At 35.2% G+C, this 26,866-nt stretch overlaps 1 protein-coding gene across 1 annotated transcript in view; it reads left to right on the top strand.

Annotated features, from left to right (window-relative positions):
- Positions 1 to 25,780, top strand: part of LOC150079236 (protein brambleberry-like) — a 190,781-nt gene extending 165,001 nt beyond the window's left edge. The window contains exons 9-12 of the mRNA XM_090382238.1: positions 3,636 to 3,763; positions 12,338 to 12,465; positions 21,949 to 22,040; positions 25,557 to 25,780. Of these exons, the coding sequence (XP_090238364.1) occupies positions 3,636 to 3,763; positions 12,338 to 12,465; positions 21,949 to 22,040; positions 25,557 to 25,680 (472 nt within the window). The 3' untranslated portion in view covers positions 25,681 to 25,780. The remainder of the gene's footprint in view (positions 1 to 3,635; positions 3,764 to 12,337; positions 12,466 to 21,948; positions 22,041 to 25,556) is intronic.
- Positions 25,781 to 26,866: the final 1,086 nt, after the last annotated feature.

Below are 26,866 nucleotides of genomic sequence, written 5' to 3' on the forward strand. Positions count from 1 at the left end.
GCCTGTAAGATGGTCAGGTTGTGTACGTTTAATATCGTTAGTCCCCATATGAATAATAATTCTCTCATTACCTCCCTTAAAATCCGACAGTCTGTTGGTAGCATCATCAATCATTGTTCCTGGCAAACACACTGGTTCTGGACAACCTATCTTTAATTCAAAAAATGGTAACTGTTTCCTTGACAATAGAGCCTCCCAATAAAACTAGATCACCTTTGAGCCGAGCTGTCTGCACTTGACTATTCTTTTCTGGGACCCAAATCAGGGGTGCATCACTTGGCAGGTCAGGAGATACTTGAGTCCCCGACTAGCTCCCAGTTGCATTTGTTTCTAGGGCAAGCACTTGTTTCTTTGGTGACTCAAATTCTCTGACTTTGTGTCTGTCTACTAGACCAGCCTTAGAATACATGCTACAGGCTGTACTGTACAAACAATGAAGTTGCGACTCACACTGGAATGCTCACAGGCATTTCTGTTTGAGTCCCGATGTTCCCGGACTTTGTTATTGTAAGTGGACCTTATAGCAACCATAATTTAAGTAAAATTTGAACTTTACAAAGATTTTGAAATTAAAATATACTCTATATTACAGAATTTATGTTAACAAGATATCACAGAAATTAAACTGTTGACAAAACTTAAATCACTGAAGAAGTTAAATTTAAGTTACTGAACAAAAGTTACGATATCCCTGCCAAAATATCGATAACAAATGCTATCTGAATATTAAGCTGTAGCTTTCCAAATACTTATCTAAATACATAAAATAAACTAACCTATGTGACCATAGAAATTCAAACTATATACAGTAGACTTTCAAAATAATGGCACCCCAAATAATGGAACGTTCCAGCTAACGGCACCCAAAATAATGGAACATTCGAACTAATGGTACATTGAGATCGGATGTTTACAAATAGCTCCGAAATCTTGCAGTGCAGAAAAAAGAAAACAGTAAGTCACATGATTACTGTATTTGTTTACGTCCACAAATTTGAAAGTGAATTCTGTACTGATATCATGGATTATACTGGTGTTTTCCATTTATTTTAAATTAAAAACCCCTCACTGTGGCTCCTAAAGTTAATAAACCTCATAACAGAGAAGAAAAGAAGAACAACATTTAAAGCTTAGTGACAAACGATATAATCCAAACTATTACAGTAGGGTCACCAGAAAGTTAATTCATAAACCCATATGTATTGTTTATGTAAATTGTGTGTGTTCTCTGGTCGATTTGCTTGTTGTGTTGTTTTGTTGGACCAAAAGCCCCAGTTTATGGGGGAAAAAACCTTGCTATCTATGCCTGAAACCAACTAACTCAGCCATTGAGTGAAAAAAAAAGCCCGTAAAGTTCCTAGCACCATTGACAGGGTCACCATTGATAGGATTCGAACTTGGGACTTTTCCACCCAGTGTGGAAAGGATGGTGACAATACCACTGCTACTCGCACAGACTAAACTAGAAGATATAATAAAGAAAATAGAACAGGGCGTACACAGGAGTGTATTAATGACAGAATGTAACATTGGATTATCAACATGTTTATGATTTTTATGTGCAGTAAATAAAATTGCATTCTTAATCTCTCAATTTCTTATTTAGTCTCATTATTTCTGCATTAAATGTATTAAAAATAAAACTTTCTAGATAATGTAAAAATTGAAATAATAGCATCTTGAATCCCCGAAGGTTGCCATTATTCTGAAAGTCTAATGTATTAACTACAGTTTAGTATATTAAAATAAAAAAAAATAAAAAAACCCAAAATTTTCATAAACTAACCTGTAATTAAGAGCTTCAAAAATGCGCAGCCACACACACTGTAGTCTCAATGAAGGGAGAAAGCAAGTAATAACTTGATAAAGAACTCATCAATCTACATCAGAATTAAAAGATGAGGTTATAAGAATTTTTGCCTTCATGTGAAATAAAATTTTTGTTGTGCTCTTCCAAATCCTAAGGCCAGCCAAATCAGAAAATATTTTGAATGATTGATTAACTTTGAGACAAGGGGAAGGTGCCCCTGTTTCCAAACCCAGTGCTAATTGAGAAGGCCATCTTTTTTTTATGAGAAGTTGGAAAATACAGATTTATGTGAGTTTTCAAATGCTTGGCTGGCATGCTTCAGCTTCATCATGACATCTACTTCTATCTTAACTAACCTGAAAAATTTGCTACCTGTCATTCCTCGTTTCTTGTTGTTGCCAGTTAATAGAACTTCTCTTGATTTCATATTGTCCACAACAAATTAACCCCGGGGGCTCACATCTAGTGAGTATGGGCTTGGCACACCCAGGGTCCTGAGCTGGATATCATCATTCTTCTCTTTCTTGGTGCTTCCCTTCTACTTTTGACTCTCTCTCTCTCTCTCTCTCTCTCTCTCTCTCTCTCAGAGTTACTCGGGAACTTTTTTTTTCCCCCTGGTGCAGCATAAGCCTCAGGCTTCCTTGCATCACATGGATATTAATAATAATAAATAAGACTCATTTTAAAAAAACCTAAAAGTTAATTATTGAGCCAGTTTCAGAACTTATGTGCTTTCATAGCACATTTTACTGTATATAAGTGACCCAAATGGTAACACTTAAAGGAGATATCCTAATATAAAATTGGAATAAAATTCATAAGTTATACAAACTGTCACGAATGTTGATAGTTATGAGATTGTGTATTTTTGCACAATGAGAAAAAAAAAGTGAATGCCACTTAATGCATTCACCTCGGGACTCATCTAAACTGATAACAATAACTGAAGAAATGAGAACACAGCTGTTAAGTGTTGTTTGTTGATACAGAGCAGAAATGTATACTAAGAAAGGTGTACATAAAAATGAAAGAAAGCATGAAAATCAAGCAAAATAAAATACTTTAATTTGACTTTCCACTATTTTTTGAGAAAGTCATCAATAAAAATGAAACTTGGTGTTTCTATGACTCCATACACAGGAGCATTAAAAACAAATAACGAAAATATTAAAATCAGAAATTAGAAAAGGGTTAATGTTGTAGTGTAAAACAGTCCGATTGGTAGGAGTACAGATATGGTACTTTCTTTCACGGAGTAATGTCACTGACAAATATACAGACTTTACAAAACAACAGCAGTAGCTTGAATTCTGACACAAAATGTGTCAGAGTTCAAGAATAAATTGGAATATTATGTAATTACTTCTACTGCACATGCATAAACTGTAATAAGCCAAAAAAGTGATAACAAATACCAAAGTGCTGACTGATTACAATAAACAACATTCTTTCTGTGTATTGGTATATGCTGATCAGGACAATCTAAAAGTGATAACATCCATGATCAAATTAAGTGGCATTCACTGTATTTAATATATTTTGCTGAATAATGCTGCTGATATTCTGTTTGCACATTAGTGCAGCCCTCAAGCCACCCAATAATCATTTGTGTGGCTTTCTAGCTCCCTGAGAACAAATCTGTGTTGCTGCTGAGCATTTCTGAGTTTGATGCCCCTTAAATAAAATTTAAGTTTCACCAATTTTTCATATTTATATGGTACATCTAAATAGGTAATTTTACTATGAATCACTCAATAACAAAAAAGGCATTTGTTTGGTTTGTTTTTTTTAGTTAGCATACTGTTTCTTTTATCCTAATATGTAGTGGTACCCATCGTATAAACGAAAATTTGAAAAAGTCTCAGGAAGAAGTGGACAAAGGCACAAACTATTTGAAAGATATCTTTAAGAGACCTGTAGGCAAAGGATCACTTTTAAATTATAGAAATTCAAGTGAGTTCTTGTTACCTAAATTCATAATTAAGATGTTGGGAAAGAGTATTTTATTTGCTGTGCATTTATGCTCACCATACACTAATAACCATATGCTATACTAACTAATAAAATATACGAGCGGCAGACAATAAGTACTGTATTTACCCTCATCTAAAAATATTTGAGTTAGGGATTTAATATTGTGTGTGTGTGTGTGTGTGTGTGTGTGTGTGTGTGTGTGTGTGTGTGTGTGTGTGTGTAGACACAAGCTACTAAGTCTCATAACTCAGTGTATATTCATTTGTTTTTCTAGATCCATCAGTTACTGAACTAGTCATGAATACAGTGATGACCTCGACCTTCTCCAGTATACCTGGCGGAGAAGGTTGAGGTCAGATTCATTATAAAATTTCTTCATTTGCAATGCAAGGAAGCAAAATAAATTCCCAAGATGAAAGCTGTATATGGGGTGAATGCCCACCATATGAGACTGTGAAAATTGGAAAAGATGGTTCAGGTGTGAGAAAAGCAGTGTGTACAATAACCCAAGAGAAGGAAGAGCCATCTCAGACACTAACCTTGCCATTACGGCTAAAATGGAACAGCTAGTCCTTGAAGACAGATGTACAACTATAAATTTAATAGAAAATGAAGTGAACATTAGCCATGGGTCTGTTTACACCATAATGCATGAGTTCCTGCACATGTGTAAGGTGGCAGCCCAATGGGTTTCACGATTTTTGGCACCTCCTCAAAAGTTCCACAGGAAAGAGCGTTTTCCACACAATTGTTGGAGCTTTATGGAGAGAATGGAAAAGCACTTTCATTTTGGGAATTGGTGGATGCTTCAATGTTTCTCATTTCTATGTTCAGAACTTGCTTTGTGCCATCCCATGTCATCAGAAATTGTTATACAAGACAATGAGAGAAGTATCAGTATTAATGTTAACCATATAGTGCTAGGGAGTCATGAGTTTTTGCTACATAGCCAAAAAAAAAAAAAAAAAAAATTCAACCTATGTGTTTCCCTCCTTTTGTTGGTAACTATCCAGGTGACACTGTTGGATTACCCCGAGTTGTCAGCCTCAACTACCTATGGTGGTAACATATTTATTTCCAGTAATTAACAACTTGCTGTCTAAAAGAAAACTGATCACCAGGATTTAAGTTTGATAATTTTGAATGTAATAGTAATATTACTTATAAATTAGTATTAAAGCTTTATAATATACACAAAAATAAATTTTTTGTACCAATAATCAATAATGTACTACTACGATCATATATTAATAAGAATAAAGGAAAATAAATGTTGATAATGATCGTGAAAATAAATATTTTTTACCAATATCAGTAATGCACTTCCATAGTCATGTATTAATCAAAATAAAGGAAAATAAATAATAAGTAAAAGTAATTTTAAAACTTAGCATGACTATAGCAATATGGGTATATTTCTATGGCTTACTGTAAGACATACTAATAGACAGTAATATGACTAACTGTATAAGGGGTGATAAAGTTGCTCTACCTAATATTGAAATAATTAATTTCAGGTCCTTTTGAAATATGTATTACGTACCTGCATGATGTGCATACATGAAATTAGAGACCGATCATAACAATCCTTTTTTTTTTTTTTGTTGCGGTGAGCAACTGATTGAAGGAGTACTGCCTCTGTTAAGAAATGGAGAAGACTGAGGTCAGAGTTATTATAAGATATTTTGTGAAAAAGAACTGGACTCTGACTGAAATTCACAAAGATATCCATCCTGTTTACCAGATTTGGTCCCTAGTGACTTCCATCTATTTCCAAATCTAAAGAAATAACTTCAGGGTAGGAAATTTTAGATTATTCTGCTGTGGGGCCTGGTTGGATAGCCAAACACATGAAATTTTTTTGTAAAACACAGGAATTGAAGCCACTGGCTATTATGTATGTCTTACAGCCGTAAAAACATTGTATCCATATTGCCACAGTCATCCCACTTTTAAAAATTTAATTTCAACTTTCTAACCATATCTCTTATTTTACGCGCTTCCATAGCCAGGTGGGAAGGAGCAGCAGTGCGTAGCACACGCTTCTTGATTAGACCGGGGTTCGAGCCCGTCACCACCAAATACGGAGCATGCGGAAAGGTCAGGGAATGACCACCGCATATTCTGGAGCAATATGGCCTTAGTTGCTAATGCTCCTAAAAACCAAATAACAAATAACAAACTCTTATTTTACCTATTATTTATTTATTTTTATTTATATTTTTCCCTTATTCTTATTAATATATGACTACTGTAGTGCATTATCAAATATTTGTATAAAAATTTATTTCCAATGTTGCTATTGTATTCAAAGTCAAAATTACTAAATTTAAATCCAGGTGAGCTTTATTATCAAAGTAGTGGAGTGGGACTGTTCATGTAATGACTGCTTTGATTCGTGCATTTAGTCATTTGTCAAGCAGACTTTAAATGGTTGTTTATATTATTCTCTTTGATAAATTTAAATTAACCCTTTGCAGTCCAGCTCTAAAAAAAAAAAAAGACTAGTTGAAATGTGATGTTAAAAAATAATTTATTTCCAGGTCATTAGCTAATGTATAAAACAATATGATAAAATAATTTAAAAGCTCTAATGCAGTATTTTTTACTTTAGAGCCCTACTTTGAATTCCTTGTTTGTTCTTTTGCAGGAAAGCAGAGATGCAACATCCACAATAAATGCAGAAAGCTCTTCCTGCTAAATATATTGTTGAAAATTTTAATTCTGTCTGTCTATTCTTTAGACCAAAATTTGTTTTGCTATTCTTATATGTTTTGATAATCTTTTATTTTTCTTTATTTGTATAATATTTATTTTGGTGGCCATTACTTCAGTCCTACTGATTTACTAATTTTGCCATGTGTTTATTTCTGATGCTCTAGAATTTACTCTGTTTTTAGAAAACTAAATCAGAACCAAATTTTCTCGCCATAGTGAAATCATGTGATTTCTCCATAAATCACTTGTCACTTCATGTATATTTTTGTCTAGTTTAGCCCTTAGCAGTTTTTGCTATCCTAAGTACCCCTCCTAGTACTTCATCTCCATGTCTTTAATTTCCTACTGAAACCTCTTGCCCTGTTCTTCACTAACACTTCCTAGATTTTCTGGGAAGTAGTTGATGTGGAAGTCAAATTATTCCGGTCACAGATAGGATGTCATCTGCTGTTGACAAAAGTGTACTTAGTAACTAATCTAATGCACTTGATGAACTGTAGCTATATTCCCCTCCATAGGTAGCTGTTTGTAATTAGCGTTCCACTGGTATACTCTTTTTTTTTTTTATTGCATCTCTGAGAGGAGAAACAGTGTTTACAGTAATTTGTCTCGGACAAGTCCTTTTATATACAAAAATTATATTACTCTGCATCTTGAAAAAAATTCACTGATGTTTTCAAAGAAAAGGGTGTTTCTGAATCATTTTCTAATACTGATTTCAAAAATAAACTTCCATTTGTTTCCATCACATCAGGTTTCTTCAAAAATCACAAAAGAAACTTTGATTTTTCACAAATTTGTGCACTGTGAAATTATAACAAAATACTACTGTATTCTTATATTTAAATACATGTTGAAAACACTATTAAAAAGAGCAGTGTGATAAAAAAAAAAAAAAAAAAAGTCCACTCAACTCACGTTAAAACTGCTCCACAATGAGTTAAATTTTCATTTTTTTTTATTTTCTTGCAGATCCTTTTACTTTACAGTCCCTTTTCAACATCCAGCCAAAGTCAGCCATCATGTTGCCATTCCACCTCTCCTGGTACTTCATCTCCACATCTCAATTTCCTACTGAAACCTCACACCCTGTTCTTCACTAACACTTCCTAAATTTTCTGTGAGGTAGTCAGTCAATGTGGAAGTGTAATACCTTGACACTTGTGTTGCAGCCTAGTTTCTTGAAATTTTGCCAACGTATTTTAAACTATATTCTTGTAGTCTAGATCCTTTCTGTTCCCTAAGAAGTTCTCAATAGCAGACCCGAAGCTAATCTATGCCTGTTTTTCTCTTTTATTCATAGTTCCCTCAAAGTCTCAGCCCCTCATCAGTTTGCAACGTATTTCAAACTATATTCTTGTAGTCTAGATCCTTTCTGTTCCCTAAGAAGTTCTCAATAGCAGACCCGAAGCTAATCTATGCCTGTTTTTCTCTTTTATTCATAGTTCCCTCAAAGTCTCAGCCCCTCATCAGTTTGCAAATTTGAGGTCTAACAAAAAATAGCTTGTTTTAGCTTACTTTGGGTGATTGATGGGAATTTAGTACAAAGGTAGTTGAAGCAGGAACCTTCCTAAGGTAAAGCTTTCATAAACTGTTTTGTCAAACCCAGTTTGGTGTGCAAGGAGGACAGTTTTTGGGGGTCTATCAGTGGTTATGAATCATTTTCTTTGATCTAGGCAACAAACTCCACCTCTTTGGCCAGACCTTGACATCCTAATGCTTATTCCTTTGCCTAGCTGTCCCACTCACACAAAAAGCAAGGCATTTTTGTTAACATTAGTAGAGGCATATGATGCAAGAAAGCAAGCTTATGCAGCATCAACCAAAAAAAAAAAAAAAAAACACTTCCATTTCACCTCTCCGTTTGTTCGAAATACCTGTCCAGCTGAGCCTTAAATTTGTTTAGGCTATCAACTTCCACAACAAGGGATGGAAGTCTGTTCCACCAACCAACTACCCGCTGGCTAAAGGCAAATTTCCGCACATCTATCCTACATCTTTCTTTCCTCAATCTCAATTTATGCCCTCTCAGGTGATTATTCTGAGCAAGAGGAAGAATCTCCATCGGCATTGAGCATGCTCAAACCATTCAAGGCTTTATATACCTCTATTAGATCACCTCGATGGTGCCTAGTCTCCAGACTCTGTAATTTGCAAAACTTAAGCCTTTCTTCGTAAGAACACCCCTTTGTTCCATTCACTAATCTTGTTGCCCTTCTCTGTACTCCTTCCAGCCCGTCACCACCAAATACGGAGGATGCAGAAAGGTCAGGGAATGACCACCGCATATCCCGGAGCAATATGGCCTTAGTTGCTAATGCTCCTTAAAAAAAAAAAACCGAATAACAGAGGCGGACTGGCCATAAGCCTTACCGGGGAAACCCCGGTGGGCCGGAGGCCGGTGTGATTTTGGCCATAAACGCTAGTATGAGGCCACTATAAATTTTCCTGGGTAAGGATTTTTGATCCAGTCCGCCTCTGCTTATCGATATTGCTTTTCTTTTTCTCTCTGAATCTGCAGTGTCTTCACCAGGACGCTTCCTTTTCACGCCTTTTAAGTATTTTACTCATTTTTAGGGAATAAAGCATAATTACAAAACGAGGAGGCATGCTTGATACACGTAAACAAAGCTGCGCGCGTGTAGCAACTGAATAAACAACACCGTAAAGGCAGAGATACCCTATTAACACCTCACATTTTACTAAAGCACATTTCTAGGGGTTACTACCGTAAAACAATAAAAACAATTTCCAGTTGCGTTTATGCTAGTGGAATCTGTTATAAACTGATAGTAAACTCGATCTAATTGCATTTGTGATTATACCGATAGCTGGAATTGTGTTGGTTTTTACGTTATTATGGTGAAATGTGTTTCCCCTTCACTGATATAAAACACACAAATACATTTTCAGAATCTTCTCTTCATTCCTATCGTGTTGCGTTCAGTTGGGGTGATTCCGCGTTCGACTGCCATTTCTTGTAAACACAAAGGCGAATCGTGCATAAGCGAATTCTGTTCGTGTTACATAAGATATCGTTCCCCTATTTATAAATCATGTATGATTGAATTTGTGTAGTGTAAACACGTGTCATACGAGGACTGACTGTATGATTACTGTGATTTAGAATTTAAAGTTAATTTCCAGAATTTCAGAATGATTTTATTTTTGTTTGTTGTTTCATTATATTATAAGTGAGTTATGTTGTAATTCTTTTCTTTTTAAATAAATGAATAATAATTATTTACACTATTTAGATTACAAAATAATAATTATTTTGTAATCTAAATGTTTTGGGGTGGCAAATTTGATTTCACTTACTGGCAGCACATAGGGTTGTAGCAGCCTGATCATATCCACCCATTACAAGACATGTCTGGCCATCTTCATGTCATTGTGCTTACAGGAATAGAACTTTATGTTCTGTTTGAAACTTTCAATCACATGATTTAAAGCGAAGACACCACAGATGCTGTACGGCTATTGAATTTTATTCAGGGTGTAAATCGGGCCTGGCCAACCCGTGGGCTGCATGTGGCCTGCCAGATGATTTTTAGACTATTGACTACATCAGCGGGAGCCGACCGGGCTAGTCGGGTGGGTAAAGTGCCCGCCTGACAACCCAAAGGTCACGGGTTCGAATCCCCCCTCGGGCTTGGATCAGAGTACAAAATGCAAAAACTTTGGGCGGTACATTATGGCCACAGAAGCCGATGCCCCAACAACTGACAAAAAAAAAAAATAATAAATAAATAACATCAGCGGGAAATCGTTCACTAGCTGCACTAGGCACATTAAATAATGAGAAATATAATACTAGACCAGCTGTACTTCCCCAAATCCCCACCACTCTTTCCCTTCTTCGAACCGGAAACTCTGCAGATGGAAGTAATTGATTTACAGTGCAACAATGAATTAAAATACATTCACACCACTACATCAAAAATCAGCTTTTACAACACGTATGTGACAGCAGAAAAGTATCCCAAATTAAGATTTTTTGCACAAAAAATTGTGAATTTCTTTACAAAAATGAAATTATTAAAAGCAAATCTTGATTAAAAGTAAATCTCGAGCTTCAATAATAGATGAAAATCAATTAAGATGTGCAACCACCAATATTGAAGTAGATTTTAAAAAATTGAGTGATCGGAAAGAAAAGCAAATATCTCATTGATATAGATATATAATAAAAATGAATGAAGAAAATAAATTTTTATGGCATTTGATTTTTTATTTTTAAAAGATTGTTTTATTTTATGTGTGGCCCATGGAAAATTGTAGTGTCAAGGTGGCCGAGGAATGATTTGAGTTGGCTAGGCCTGGTGTAAATGAAAACTTTGCAACCAAGTAGCTTGCATAGCCACAGCCTTGGGGAAAGGTTTGTTTAAGAAGTTTCCAAATGCTTGGAAGGTTTTCAAGTTCGATGGAACATAGAGGACTTATTATAGATGCCATGTTTACATAGCTCTTATTGAGCCTTTTGGTTTTTTTGGCAGGAGAAGTGAAAGAAATTTGCAACTCTGTCATCACTTTCCATAATAATATTCATGAAGTGGTTCTTTCTTGCAAAACATTGTCTAGGTGAAGTTATAAAATGCCTTTATTTGTATTGTGAACTGCCTTTGCTCAGCTGCAGAGGGCTATAGCACAAAAATTCATACAGTTCCTGGCTGACAGTGAAGCTGAGTTACTTGCTGTGCCATACCAATCAGATATTCATTGGCTGAGTTATAACATTACAATACACAGGTTTTTCCAACTTTGGAACAAAATTAAAATTTTGTTGGGAGAAAAGAGAAGTCATTTTGATTGATTTGGTAGATGTGTGGCTGTTTTATTTGGTATTTATAGTTGGTGACAGGTCATCCAAATGTCTTGAGAAAGTTTCAAGCCATGATTACTGATCACAGACTTGTATTTAGTTAAGAAGGCTGTCAAAATTAAACTGTTGCTTTGGGAGTAACAGCTGAAACAGATAACATAACTTGCTTTTCATGCTTGATAAACCTCAACTTTGATAAATTTCTTGGAATTATGATGAATTCAAGGTTTTGAGATTTTTCTAAAACGCAAAAACAAATTCGGTTATTCTGTTTTCCACTAAATGCAGATGCAAACAGCACCCAGAAAATGAAAATGTAAGTTCTCGATCTGCAATGTGAGCATCAACCTAAGAACAAATTCTCTGATCTACTTTTGACTTCTGTAAAAGCTTGGGAAACAGTTGTTTTCTGCACCTTCTTCACCTCATGCAAAAGATGAATAGTTTGTTTTCATCGCTGTAGATTTGTCAACAGGCCTTCACCCTAGAGAAATTGAATAAAGATCAGCTGATCAGCACAATGACTGACTCTTAATACATCTACAAGATGTATTAAGAGTGGCATCAAGGCTGGAACTAGAAATTTCCAGTTATGCAATCAAAGTAACAACTCTATTTCTTATTGATATTTTTTTCAATGAATCAGACCTCTTCAGATATCTTTTTGATATCCCTCCTTTATAAATCTCTCTATTAATTAATAATCCCAAGTTAAGGATCAGATTAAATTGTTTCCCCACTATGAATATTATTGTTCATGCAGTACAGAAGCTCTAAATTTGAGCACTCCTGCCCACAGAAAGGAGGCATTGGATATTGATACTGAAGACTTGGAAAATGTTTACTTTTTAAGTGTACCATCTTGTATACTTAACAAAAATTTACAACCAAATTACACTTTCATTATCAAATATGATCTGGCATTTCTTTAGTAATCAGTTGAAAACCTCATTATGTTGAACCATTAAGGAATAGATTTTTTTTTTTTAATTATTATTATTCCAATTCAGATCCAGTTGTTCCTGACCTTTCCAATGATTCAGAGGAAGATGAAGATGGAAATAGAGATGCTTCAAAAAGTCCATATTTGACTACAAGTCCAAGGACACCATTAACAACACATACTACTTCATCAATGGTAAGTAGCTTTCCATATCTTCCTGTTGAGGTTTTTTTATTTCCCTAAATAAAAAAAGGGGGGGAAAAAAAAAAAAAGAGAATTCTTTGCCATTTTATTATACAGGCATAATTCAATTTACCTTATAAAGGCATTTTGGAGGTTTAAAAAAAATTCCTAACAGTTATAGGAATACTGTTATTCATTTGGTGTTTGCTGATAATAATTAGTTATGCGATCATGTTTTAATAATAATTAGCAAACATGAAATAATTTTTTAAAAATATAGTTTTAGAGAATGAGTATTTGACTGTCCAAACAAATGTTAGATTTTTCTAGTATATCCACCCTGCCATATTTCATCATTGTTTTTAATATATTGAATTAGAGTGCAAATTATTAGCAGTACAATTAGCGAGATTTAAAAAATGGGAGCAAATTACTAATTTCAGTAATTAGATGCTGCAAATGCACAAGCATTTGTTTAGCATTATAATTTTTAATTAGTTTAATTTGAATAACTATTCCATGCACCACAAAAATAAAAGTTTATTAGTATTAGTGAGGCTAAATGATGCAAGGAGGACTTTTTTTGTGTCAGCCAAAATAAATAATACTAATACCCCACTCAACCTAAGCACTCTTGCCCAGACAGAACAAACGAAGATGGAAAGATGGGCAAAAAAGACACTACAATTGCGTCACGAGCGGAACACTCTTCCCTGAGACTGAAGGATTCATGCTCACCAACCAAGACCAGGTAATTAACACCAGGAAGACAGTGCCACTTGGCCTCAGAAATGATCCAAGACGTCACCACAGGATGTAAGGTGATCACCCAGACAGAGTATATGCATAGACATGACCAGGTGGCCAGGATAATAATTTAGAAACTAGTGAGAAAATACCAGTTGATCAAAGAAAGTGTATCGTATTACAAGCATGAACCCTAGGCTGTACTAGAGGCTCCATAGTGCTCTATGGATGTATAAAATTGTGCATTTTTGACTTAAATTTGTTAAGTTATAGTAGATGAAAAAATTGGTCTTGTATCTAACAAAGACATCGTTTAGGCTGTGTGCTGAAAAGCAAAGTAACAGTTACTGAAAATTACCTATAAAGATGTAGTAACATTGCTGATGAAGTTATGAAATCAGTAACAATAGGCATGTGAATATAGCAATCACAGTAACATTTCTGCTCCCTGCGAGATAAGCCTGTGTAGGTAAATGAAACCACAGTATGCAGAAAAAGCAGTTAATCCAGCTGATATAGTAGCTGACTGTAAGCAAGAACAAAAAATAATCCATTTGAAGACCCTAGTGGATGATGCCAAAACCTCATTAGAATTAAGAATCATACTGGAAAGGATCCTTGCAGAGATGGAGGTTAAAATGCACAGCTTAAAGGGAAAAATGCAGAATAAAATCAAGTATTGTGCTGTTCAGTGAGACGGCTTGATAAGTCTTATTAATTCTGCTCCTAGTGCACAGTCTACCAAACCTACGAAGTGTAAAATTCCCAGACTGGTGCAATAAAAAGAACACGGTGGGTGAGCTCAAACTTGATATTATTTTTATTCAAAGTAATTGCCACCTGATTGAATGCACTTATTACACCATGTACTGCTTCTATTGGAATGAGCAATTGCCTGGAAGCAAGGAGCTGGAGATTTCGAGGCCTGCCATTAGTCATCATGGAACAAGTACATGCATGGGCTGTGTTAGGGCAACTAAGAGTAAGACTAGGTGCATGTTTACTTGCATGTACACCAATGCTAGGAGCATAGTAAATAAATTTCATGAGAAGTGCTGATCAAGTCACCAAATGCAGATGTTGGAAGATCAGAGATGTGGTGCCACTCAGATATAAGGGATGTGGAATTTGAATATGAGGAGTGACAGACAGGATAGGAGAGGTTATGCTTTTAGTTAAGAAACACAAAATCTAAGGCAGTGCATCCAGTTGACATGGGTATACAGTGCAATAATGAGTCAATTTGGTATGACATAGCCACTGGGAAAGCAAAAATGAGCATAGGAGTGTATTATAGGTCTGATGAGTATATCAAACAGCTATACAGAGAAATAGATCATAATAATATGACCAGTAATATGGTCAGTAAATCAGAATGTCTTATAATGGGGTATTTTAACTTTCCAGATATTGACTGCAACTGGCAGGTTGGTCACTACACACTGGCATGGCTTTTATGAATTTATTGGATTACTGTTTTCTACAGCAGCATGTTAGAGAGGCAGAGTGTGTGTGTGTGTGTGTGTGTGTGTGTGTGTGTGTGTGTGTGTGTGTGTGTGTGTGTGTGTGTGTGTGTGTGTGTGTGTGTGTGAGAGAGAGAGAGAGAGAGAGAGAGAGTGCGCAATACTCTTGATCTGATTATCAGCAGTGATTCTTCATGCATTAAAAGTCTGCAGGTAAAAGAACTGCTCAGTGTATTAATGTGGAACTTATTTAAAGATGTAACTACTGCAAAGGCAAATGGAAGGGCTTTTGCTTTTGAAAAGATGACTGCATCTACACAGTGGAGCCAACTAATGATGTTACCAACAACAAATTCTAAATGGAAAGCATTCAGGAAAATAATTTTGGAAGCTACTAGGCTCAGACCTAAATGGATGTCAAATCAACTAATGAGATGTGTAGCAGAGAAGGGTGCATGGGATGCATAAAAATTATAGGCAATACAGAATCCTATGGTAGATATAAATTGTGTGCATTGAATTCACAAAGGTTAAGCAAAGGATGCAAAGAAAATCAGCAAAGACTTCCTGACTTATGTAAACACTAGAAGGAAGAGGATAAATCACATTGGTACACTTGATATTGATGATCCTACTGAGGTTGTTGACAGAACTATAGTGTTTTGCATCCACATTCACACGAGAAATTCTTTGGGAGAGTGGATACCATAAGTTTATCAAACTCTAACAGGGAGTTAAATGATTTTGTAATAACTGAGAGAAAAGTGTAAGAGAAATTGTGGAAGTTAAACATAAGAGAGACACCTGGACCTGGACCTGGGGTGGATGGGATCTATCTAATTATGTTAAGGGTGGCAGCAAAGGAGGTGAGCAAACCTTTATCCTTAATTATGAGAGCAACTTTGGATTCAGGGAAGTCCCCGTGGACTGGAGATGTGTAAAGAGAGGAATCAAAGGGCAACAGGAGTAAATAGACCTGTTAGTTTAACTTCTGTTCCAGGGAAAATAATGGAGTCACTGGTAAAAGAAGTAATGCAGGATTATCTAGACAAGACTGCATTTATACTACAGACACAACATGGATGTCTTAAGGGGATTTCTTGTCTGATCATTTTGATTGGATAGTACAATGTGGTCAAAAAGGAACTGGTTGCAAAAAATTATTTTGATATCATATACAGTCAGTCCTCATATAACATGTGTTTACACTACACAACTTTGATGATGCATGATTTATAAATAGGGGAACGATGTCTTATATAACACAAACCAAATTCGCTTATGCACAATTCGCCTTTGTGTTTACAAGAAATGGCAGTTGAATGCTGGAATCACCCCAACTGAATGCAACACAATAGGAATGAAGAGAAGATTCTGAAAATGTATTTATATTTTTTTATATGATTGTAGATTTCAGTGAAGGGAAAACACATTTCACCATAATAATGTAAAAACCCACAGAATTCCAGCTATCGGTATTATCGCAAATGCAATTAGATCGAGTTTACTACCCATTTATAACAGATTTCACTAACAGGAATGCAACTGGAAATTATTTTTATTGTTTTATGGTAGTGACCTCCGGAAATGTTCTTTAGTGTAAGGTGATAATAGTGTTTCTGCCTTTACTCTGTTGTTTATTCAATTATTACATGTGTGCTGCTCTGTTTATGTGTATCAAATGTGCCTCCTCATTCCTGTCTTTTTTATGCTGTAATTGTGCTTTATTCCCTTAGAATGAGTAAAATACTTGAAAAACGCATGAAAAGGTAGTGTCCTGGTGAAGATACTACAGATTCAGAGCGAAAAAGAAAAGAAATATCGATAGAGGGAAAAATATGAAATTGTGAAACATTCTGAGCGAAATGAAAGAACATGTGATATTGTGCATACTACAGGCCTAAATGAGGCAATGCTGAGAACAATTAGAAAGAATGCAGAGAAAATAAAAGCAACTTTCATAGCAGGTACAACTCAAAGTGTAACAAAATCCATTAGATCAAGACATGTCTGTCATTTGTTTGGATAGAAGATCAAACAAAGAAGTTTCCTATGATAGAAGCAGAAGCATTAGCAATATTTTATTATGTAATAATCATAATAAAATAATTATGTATTTTATTATGATTATTTATTGTTTGGTAATGTTTGGTTACAAATATGTGTTCAATCTTGGGTGGTTGGCATTTAACCCTAATTTTCCCATAAGGCCTGTTATTTATATTGTATGATTTTGCATTGCATGAGAGTTTCTAGGAACACAACTATTGCATTATATGAGGACTGACTGTACTTTGATTCAAGGAAAGCTTTTGATACTGTTACACATAAAAGATTGCTGTACAAATTGGAGCAATCTTATATTAAGGGCAAGTTGCTGCTATAAATAAAGGGATGGTTGAGTGGGAGAAGGCACAGTGGTAAACAATGGCATTGCTCTTCATGGACTAATGTTATTAGTGGAGTCCCCCAGGGTTTGGTCCTTGGCCTATTGTTGTCTTCTATATTCATTAATGATATCAATGAAGACATATCAGGCTTAATGCCCAGATTTGCAGGTGATATAAAGGTTGTAGGGTAGTTAATGAGTCAATGAAATTACAGTAATGATGATATGCTACTGCAACACGATCTAGAAAACTTAAGGTGGCTGGGAAATAGCAATTGAAGTTTAGCCTTGACAAATGCAAAGTACTGCGTATCAGTAACCCCACAGTAATGTACCAACTGTGTGGTACTACACTTAGGGTTGCAAGGGAAAAAAAAAAAAACACTGGGGTAAGTGTGCAGTTAGATATGAAGTTCTCTGAGCAGTGCAGACTGCTGCCATGACAGTACATGGAGTTTTGTCAATGATATACAGGAATTTTGTTAGCAGGGATATGGAAGTGATTATTCCATTGTGTAAGGTTACATCTTAAGTTCTGCATACAGGTCTGGAGGCCTAATTTTAGGATGTAAAGCTGCTGGACATCAGCTTCAAATTCAAAAGGTTGAAATTTTGTTCAGGACCAGCTCTCTCAAACTGGGAGGTGAATGAAATGTGCTATCAAAAGCAAAACTATGGATGGTATTTCCGATCTGTAGAACAAGGTCATTATTATTCTGGGGGGGGGGGGAGTGGGAAAAAAAGGAACTGAACTTTGGGGAAAACCAGCATTAAAGGAGAAGTCAGAAGACAGAGAATCTGTCTATCATCACTCACAGCAAGCGTCTAACATGCTGATGTAGGAACAGCCACCCAATAAATCTCCAAAATTCCTGCTACTGTGTGAGTGACCTAACCACAAGTTCCAGTCAATATGTGGAAAGTTAAAATTCTCCATTATGAGACATTCTGATTTACTACCAGCCTACTTATGGGGGAGAGTGGGAAAAAAAGGAACTGAACTTTGGGGAAAACCAGCATTAAAGGAGAAGTCAGAAGACAGAGAATCTGTCTATCATCACTCACAGCAAGCGTCTAACATGCTGATGTAGGAACAGCCACCCAATAAATCTCCAAAATTCCTGCTACTGTGTGAGTGACCTAACCACAAGTTCCAGTCAATATGTGGAAAGTTAAAATTCTCCATTATGAGACATTCTGATTTACTACCAGCCTACTATGGTTTTATGTACAGGTAGTTCTTGACTTTATGAGTTAATCCGTTCCTAGTGCGCGCTTGTAAAGCGGGAATTAAATCTCATAGACATAATGTTAAAAATAGGGATTACGGTCTCAACAATGAAATTACTTTGTTTAAACAATGATTGATTTATCCAAAGAAATTAAAACGTAGCCTGTAAAATCAAGCAAATTATAATAATAAAGAAATTATTTATGACTTACAAATTTTAAAAGAATGTTTATTCTTCATCATTGACTAAATGCACGCTCGTTGATCACTCATTATTGGCTCGGCACTTGTTGGTTTGTTGCACAAGGAGTAATCTTCTTCAGAAATGCTTCAAGAGGCATTTGTTTCCAAGATAATCTTCTATTTTCTTTATAAATTTCAATAGATGCATAAGCATTTTTTTAACGGAACGCACAACTTGCAGCTAACATGATTTGCGCAGAGTAACAAGTTTACGAAGCTTTAAAAAAAAAGGGAATGAAGAGAAGATTCTGAAAATTTATTTCTGTTTTTTATACGATTGAAGATTTCAGTAAAGAGGAAACACATTTCACCATAATAGTGCAAAAAACCACACAATTCCAGATATCAGTATTTTCGCAAATGCAATAACATTGAGTTTACCTGTTTAATTCGAAAATTGTAGATCTCTTAAAGTACCATTTATAACTGACACAATATAATAGCGTAACTTAATTTAATTTATTATGATACTCACCTTTTTATAATCTGCATTGATGTTGGAATAAATTGGATGAAAATTTTAAATTTAAGTTAGCATGAATAAGTTAGGATTTAAAAACAGAATTAAAATGTGCGCAAGGAAGTAGAAGTGCATGTCTTCGTCCTTGGTTGTCAATGTTGAAATTTGAAACAATTTTAGTTATACGGTTGGAAACAGAAGGCCAATAGCCATAACAAGTGGCTTTCGTTTTACACGTCTTCAGTTGGCAATGGTAGAATGAGAGTAAACGCGTGTATTTAAGAAGGCTAGGTTCCCGTGATGCTTCTGGATACACGTGGGAATCTCAGGTGCATGAGATTCCAGACCGGTGCTATGTTATAGGGTAGTTTGGAATTTAATACTTGAAGAGTGGAATGGCGACGAAACCATTCTATAACTAGGGCTTCATATTCAAAAATACTGATATCACCCTTACATTCTCATCTTACAATAAACTAGGTTCATTATTCAACTCATATAAAGATACACAAAATTACCACATTAGTGACATGAATAATATCATCTACTTAATAAAATGTCAAGATAACTGTAACGCTTGCTACATTGGTAGCACCACCACAAAATACGGTTCTACCAAAACATCAAACACACATGAGTACTACCACTACAATAGCTTTAGGACGGGACAGTCCAATACCGAATTAGCAACACATGTTCAATCCCACAACCACACCCCCTTAGTAGATTCAGCCATTCCTATTATCAAATTAAAATCCAGTTTTAAAATTTTCCAATATGAAGCCCTAGTTATAGAATGGTTTTGCCGGCATTCTACTCTTCAAGTATTAAATTCCAAACTACCCTATAACATAGCACCGGTCTGGAATCTCGTGCACCTGAGATTCCCACGTGTATCCAGGAGCATCACGGGAACCTAGTCTTCTTAAATACACGCGTTTACTCTCATTCTACCATTGCCAACTGAAGACGTGTAAAACGAAAGCCACTTGTTATGGCTATTGGCCTTCTGTTTCCAAATGTATAACTAAAATCGTTTCAAATTTCAACATTGACAACCAAGGACGAAGACGTGCACTTCTACTTCCTTGCACACATTTTAATTCTGTTTTTAAATCCTAACTTATTCATCTAACTTAAATTTAAAATTTTCATCCGATTTATTCCAACATCAGTGCAGATTATAAAAAGGTGAGTATCATAATAAATTAAATTAAGCTATTCTATTATATTGTGTCAGTTTACCTGTTTATAATTGCTTGCAGTAACAGAAAAGCCCAATAAACCAGAAAGCAAATTGTTTTTGTTTTATGGTCGTGACCTCCAGAAATGTGCTTTAGAAAAATGTTACAAAGGCGTGACATTGATAACGATATCACGAATATGATGATGAAAGCGTAGTACGTTTTATTGATTTGAATTGGTAACTAATACGATTTGCACTATAAAAACGACCTTTTAGAGAGTTATATAGCGAAAATTTCAACTTCCGAGGTCGTGGAACAAATTACCAAAAAACAATAGTTATTGGGTTCACATTGCAATATTTTCACAATACGATTGGTGTCTCTGGAACAGATTAATATCTTAAAACTGGATACACTGTATTGTATAGCTACGCATGTGATTTGAAATGTGGTATTTATGAATGTTTAACATTAATTTTTTGCAATTAATGCTTATATTTTCGATTTTGTTGATACTTGATACTTTGAAAGAAAAAAAACTCGTAAACCTGGGAACTGATAAAGCGAGAACTGTCTGTATAGCTGTTTGCTGTACTCATCAGAGCTATTGTCTATAACACACTCCTACTCTCATTTTTGTTTTCCCAGTGATTTTATGACACCCAACTGACTCATTGTACTGGCCACCCATATCAACTGGATCAATTTACTTAGATTTTATATGATTCTTCTTAATTGTCAATAGCTGCTTGATTGTCAATAGTATACTATCCTTTTTTTACACATTGTACTTGTCGTATTCAAATTCTATAGCCCTTATGTCTGAGGGGCATAAGGGGCACTGCATGTCCAATATCCACATCTGATGACTTAACTAGTACTTCAAATTCACCAAATTTGTTTACTATACTCCTAGCATTAGTATACATGCACCTGTTTTTATTCCAAAATCCTGTGTATATGCTTGTCCCACGAGGACTCCCTGGCAGACCTTATAATGCCCAACACCTTGCTTTCCAAGCTGCAACAGATCTCCAATAGAAGCAGTACAAGACTCACCTTCATGTCTGCCCATGGCTGCTGTCAGTCTATTAGTCTGTATACTTACCCCAAGCTAGCCATTTTGACCCATCCAACACTGTCATAATAGCATCAGCAAATATTCTTCCACCCCTTCTTTATAAGTGTACCCCCCATCCCTGTAAAATCAGTCTCTCCTCAAACACAGACCATGCTGGGAAAAATTCTACCCATGAGCCTTGTATATTCTCTCCTGGGCTGAATTGATTGATAAGGCTCTCATCATGTAGACCCTCCTATCGTGTCTGGGCAGAATTGCAGACACTTTCAGATTTAATCATAACTTGTGAGCTTTTCTCAAAATCTGTAACTCTATTTTTAATATCATTAGTACCAATATGCACATTATCACCTTTTGTGCCCTTAAAAGATAATTTCTCTACAACTTAATCAACTTTTGCACTTGGCAGACTACAAAAAAACATACAGATATGATACACTTTATAGATAACAATAACAATATCGTGCAAAGATAAACTTCATGAGATTCAGCATTCCGTTAAATTCTAATATTTTGTAATTGCCCTTTTGCTGCTTGTCTCTCTTATCAGTAAGAATATATTTCTCTTGAGATTGAGTCTGGTTATTGCTATAGTTTGAAATACTTGGCATATTTTATATCACAAATTTATTAACATGATGATATTTATTAGTTTCTCATCTTTATTATATACACTCTTGAACCATGTTTCCAGGATGAAGTAGATGGCGTTTGTCGGAGCCTAATGTTTAGTGAAGATTTTTTAATGCCTAGGATTTCAAGTCCAGATTTTTCTCCTGCAAGAAGGTAAATGAAAAAGGAATAGGTGTACCCACCTCTTCCCACTTTTTTTTTCTTTTTGTTCAGTAGCTTTGTGTAATATTAATTATAAATTACATTTGAGAGTCTGGATGGGCTTCTTAAAATTAAAATTAGACAAGTGTTTAATAAATCCTCAAATCTGAGCCTAGTAATCAAAGATAAAAAAAAAAAAAAAAGGTAAACTGCAGCCATTATCAACCCATTGCAGGATGGAAGCCTTCTCGACAATTCATGTTGAGGGAAATGGACCATAATCTACCATGCTGGTCCAGTGCAGGTTGGCAGATTGACTGTATTTAGCAGTCAAGGGATTGAACCCAGTCTACTCCAAGAGCATGTACTACTGCACTCTTCTCATGACCACTCAGCTATGGAGGCAGTAATCAAAGATAGCATATTGTTACTTTTGTTGTTAAAGTTTTTCCATTTTTAAAGTGCCTGTAATTATGTCACAGTGAGGAGACTTTCATTATTAGGATATGTGAAGCCACATAAGCCTTCTAAATTCTTTACAGTTGGAGCCAAAGATGGAATTATTGGCTTACTGCATTTAAGAAAAATTTCTTTATTTCCTTAAGATAAATGGATTTTTATATTTGTTTGCTTGTTTTGGCACCTGCTTACTTAACAGTTAGCTGCACACTAAATATGCACCTTTATTGCTTTTACTATGTAGCTGTCATTAGATATCTGTATCCCTCATCCCCATCCACTGGTTAAAATTTTAATGTTTCTGTTGTAATCATTTGTTGTGTTGTTTTAAAACCATTGAAGCAGGCTTTGCCTTCCACATATTGTCTCTGTGATATGCTGCCCCACCACCCATTTCAGGGTGGGGTGAGAAATCATAGTTCACTCTCTATCACAGATTTGAGCGATTCTTGGTCTTCTGGAAAGATCCTAGTTCAAATCCCATAAGAGATTGGTCGAATTCTTAACCCTGTAAGAGGCATGCAGTCTACAAGATCCCAAGGATTATTTTTCAGAAGGAAAAATTATTAGGAGGAATGTTAAAAACAGTAAGTAAAATTATTTATTTTACTTTAACCTGAGAGTGGTTGTGCTTGACCTGTCCGGCAACTTGCAAGAAAAGTTTTACTCTGGTTGTTTTGAAGTGATATTTTGAGTTTCATAGAGTAATTTCATGAAAGAACCAGACAGAAAAAGAAAAAGACCTGACCTTTCCATTTTTAGCTTGATACAAATATTTGCCATTCTAGTTCATCTGTTTCTTAGAAGAAAGCAGTTATATTAATTTAATCAGTTTTCTTCAATTAGCAACAAATGACACCTAATGAATTGAGGGGGGGGGAATAATAATGCACATGATGTTCTAGTTCAAGGAAATGTACCAGTTACACTTTATGCTAATTTTTCTGAACCTCTTAATAAAGCATTTATTTATTTAGTTCACAAAATATACATTATGAATAATATCTGCCAGACGAAACACTAAGTGGGAAAAAAGGCTGCAGGCATAATTAAAAGGCAGAAATATGTACACATGCATAAATTTGAATTTCTGCAAACTCTTAAAGGTAGGTAGAGTTGATGTCTGTGTTTGTCTCAAAACACGAATGTCAGAAAAAAAAAATTTTAAGCAGATTACTCACTGCAGATGATTCTTGGAACCACCAGTTTGACCCGAATCAAAGCAGTGGAAGTGTAGCCCATATACACCTCTGGAGAAGGTATAGTCCGTGAATTTTGCTAGAAAGTGTAGGATGATCACTTTATCTGATTTGAAAGGAAATCAGATAAAGTGATCCCAGTTTTTTTTTTTTTTTTTTCCATAAATAATGGAAAAGCTGGGAAAAATATATTGTGTTTGGATAATATTTTAGTTCAGTTGTATAGAAATGGAATCAAGAAGTGAGCCAGAAAAAGATCTGATTTGAAAATGTCTAGATGGCTACTGCATCACAACAGTTCAAGAATGCACACAGCCTCAGTTGCTGAGGAAACACTACATGAACTAAGTATGAAGGCTGTTCAATACAGGATGATCATAATTTTTCATGAACAACCATACTGCTTGTTATTTCTAGCTGAGCTGCAGAATTTGAGACCAAACCAAGCTGCATCACACAGAAACAGTGTGGTTGACCTGTGTTCATGGTGTGACCTTGGCAGTTGGTCAAGTTTATGCCTGCTCAGTTTTGCCTATGTAATAATGGACTTGGCATGCAAAGAACAGTAGACTGCTCCCAGATTTTTTTTCTGTCTCAAGAAAACATCAGGTGCAGCATATGAAATGTTAAAAGAGGCTTATAGTGAATCTATACATCCATATAGCACAGCTCACAGTTGTTTTAGAATGTTTGAAGATGGAAATAATTCAATCACAAAAATTGGTGGTCCTGGAGCTCCAACCCCTGCTGTCACCACAAAAAGCATAAACACTGCTTCTGTAATCATGAGAGAAAATTGTAGTATAACGGTAAGGCATCTGGCAGAGATGTCAAGAATATCAGTAGGAAGCACTCGCAGTATTCTCCATGATATTTCCATGGTTACTTTTTTTTGACATTCGAGGAATGGTTTACCAGCATGTTGTGCCGTGCCATATGACTGTCACAGGACCTTACTACAAAACTGTACAATACATACACTTTGCAGGATCACATTCATTGCAAACAACCACAACCGCATGCAAATGGATGGATGCTGCATCACAACAATGCAGGACTTCATATTGTCATCAAGTGCTTCACCAGCATTAATGTCAGATATGTTCCTTACCTGCCCTACAATCCTGACCTTGCATCCTGCGATTTTTTATTTTTTTTATTTCCGAAGTTAAAGGAGCTGTGAGGAAAAGTGAGGAATTAGGAATATTTCCAGTCATTAGAAGAATTTGTAAAGACACTGGAGGCAATTCTCAAATGTATGTCAAAAAATGGCTTCCACCATTGGAGTAAGTGCATTTTATCAATTGGTGGACTACTTTGAAAAGTACCATCAAAATATGGATGGTTAATAAAAATGTGTTGTGAAAAAAAAAAAAAAAAAAGAAAAAAAAAGATCATTCTTTATAGTCTTTGTATGAAAACAGTTCATTGCTTGCTGTGTATATCACTTGTTATTTGCTTAAATTAATTATGCTGAATTCTTTCAGTTTTTAATATGTAAAATTGAGTTATCTAAATTAGTCACTATTCTCAGATTACACTTTCTGTTTGTGTGGAAAAATAGAGGCAGCATTCATACTCTGGTTGCATATATACTACAGTAATATGCACTGGTGCACCCTCCTAAGTCATAGAAATTAAGTGCAGGTGATGGGAATGGCTTGCATTAAACCCCTATACCACAATTAATAGTGAAACCCAGAAAATAGCAAAATAATAAATAAATAAAATATAGTGTAGGATTCGATTGGAAATTTTGAAATTTAATCACATTATGCAGCTGATAACATTAATCAATATTTGCAAAAACTGGCATCAACTGTCTTATAATTTCAGAATTTTTGGTCATTTTAATTTATTAATTTTGTAGCACAAGTAGAAGTTCTACCCCATCAAAACGTTTGTGTACTGGAAAGAGAAAGGATGGATTGAAATGTAGGCAAGTATGTTTATCTGGAGGAGACTTCTGCCGTTATCATGAAAGTCAAAAATAGATGCACATAAATTTGGAACTTGTACAGAAATTGTGTTTGACTTGTATGTTGTCATCATCTTAAAATTTCAGTGTTTTATAAAACAAATGTGTCTGAGTTGCTGCCGGAATTAAAGCTAAATTTGTGACTGAACGTTAAAACTTTGTGTTTAAAATTTATTTTCTCCGTTATGGTTTTTAAGTGTGAAAACAAAAAATTTTAAACAATGAAATAGTAAATTTTACAAAGTATTCAATTGCTTATAAACTGTTTTGCTTCTCTGAGTTAAATTTTAAGTGAGATATTGTGTAGAAAATAAATTATAGTGAGATAAATGAGAATAATTCAGAAAACTGGTGTATTGACTGGTGTAATTGAGCAGTGAATATGTCATTTCTTTTATTATTATTATTTTTATTAACTTTAATAACAAATCCTGCCACCTATATAGAATGAGTTATTCTACTCCTCCTGTACCTTGTTGTGGTCTAGTAATCTCTGTTTTTAAAGCCTACATACTGTCAAATTATAGAAAAACCTTTTTAATATAAAGCAATCATGATTTTCCTTCCAAGAAAGGTCTCTTTAATAATTAGTTTATTTTAACCCAGGCAGCATTGGTACCGCAATCTACAGCAGTCCTGTAGCATTGGTACATATATATATATAAGCATTTCTTACAAACTTTTTACATATAAGTTTAAGAAATGTTTGTATATGTACCAATCCTACCACTTAAGAAATGCTTATTGGTACACATAAATATTTCTTAAACTTTTTAAGCCACATTTCACCAACTTTCAAAAATTTTGAATTGTGGTGTCACATTTCTTCTAACATATACTTAAGTACTCCATGCCTTCTACCTCAATATCTCCAGTGGTACATAAACCAGTGTTAGAGAATTACTACCAAAACATATTAGCATTAGTAGAGGCATATGATGCAAGAAAGCAAGCTTATGCAGCATCAGCCAAAAAAAAAAAAAAAAACAAAAAAAAACCACTCCCATTTCACCCCTCCGTTCATTCCAAATACCAGTCCAGCTCAGCCTTAAATTTATTTAGGCTATCAACTTCCACAACAAAGGATGGAGGTCTGTTCCACCAACCAAATATCCGCTGGCTAAAGGCAAAAAAAAAAGGTGCAGCCATTATCAACCCACTGCAGGATGGAAGCCTCCGCAACAATTCATGCTGAGGGAAAT

This window comes from Mastigoproctus giganteus, chromosome 10, assembly GCF_048544385.1.
Source record: "Mastigoproctus giganteus isolate SK-2022 chromosome 10, ASM4854438v1, whole genome shotgun sequence".
NCBI lineage: Eukaryota > Metazoa > Arthropoda > Arachnida > Uropygi > Thelyphonidae > Mastigoproctus > Mastigoproctus giganteus.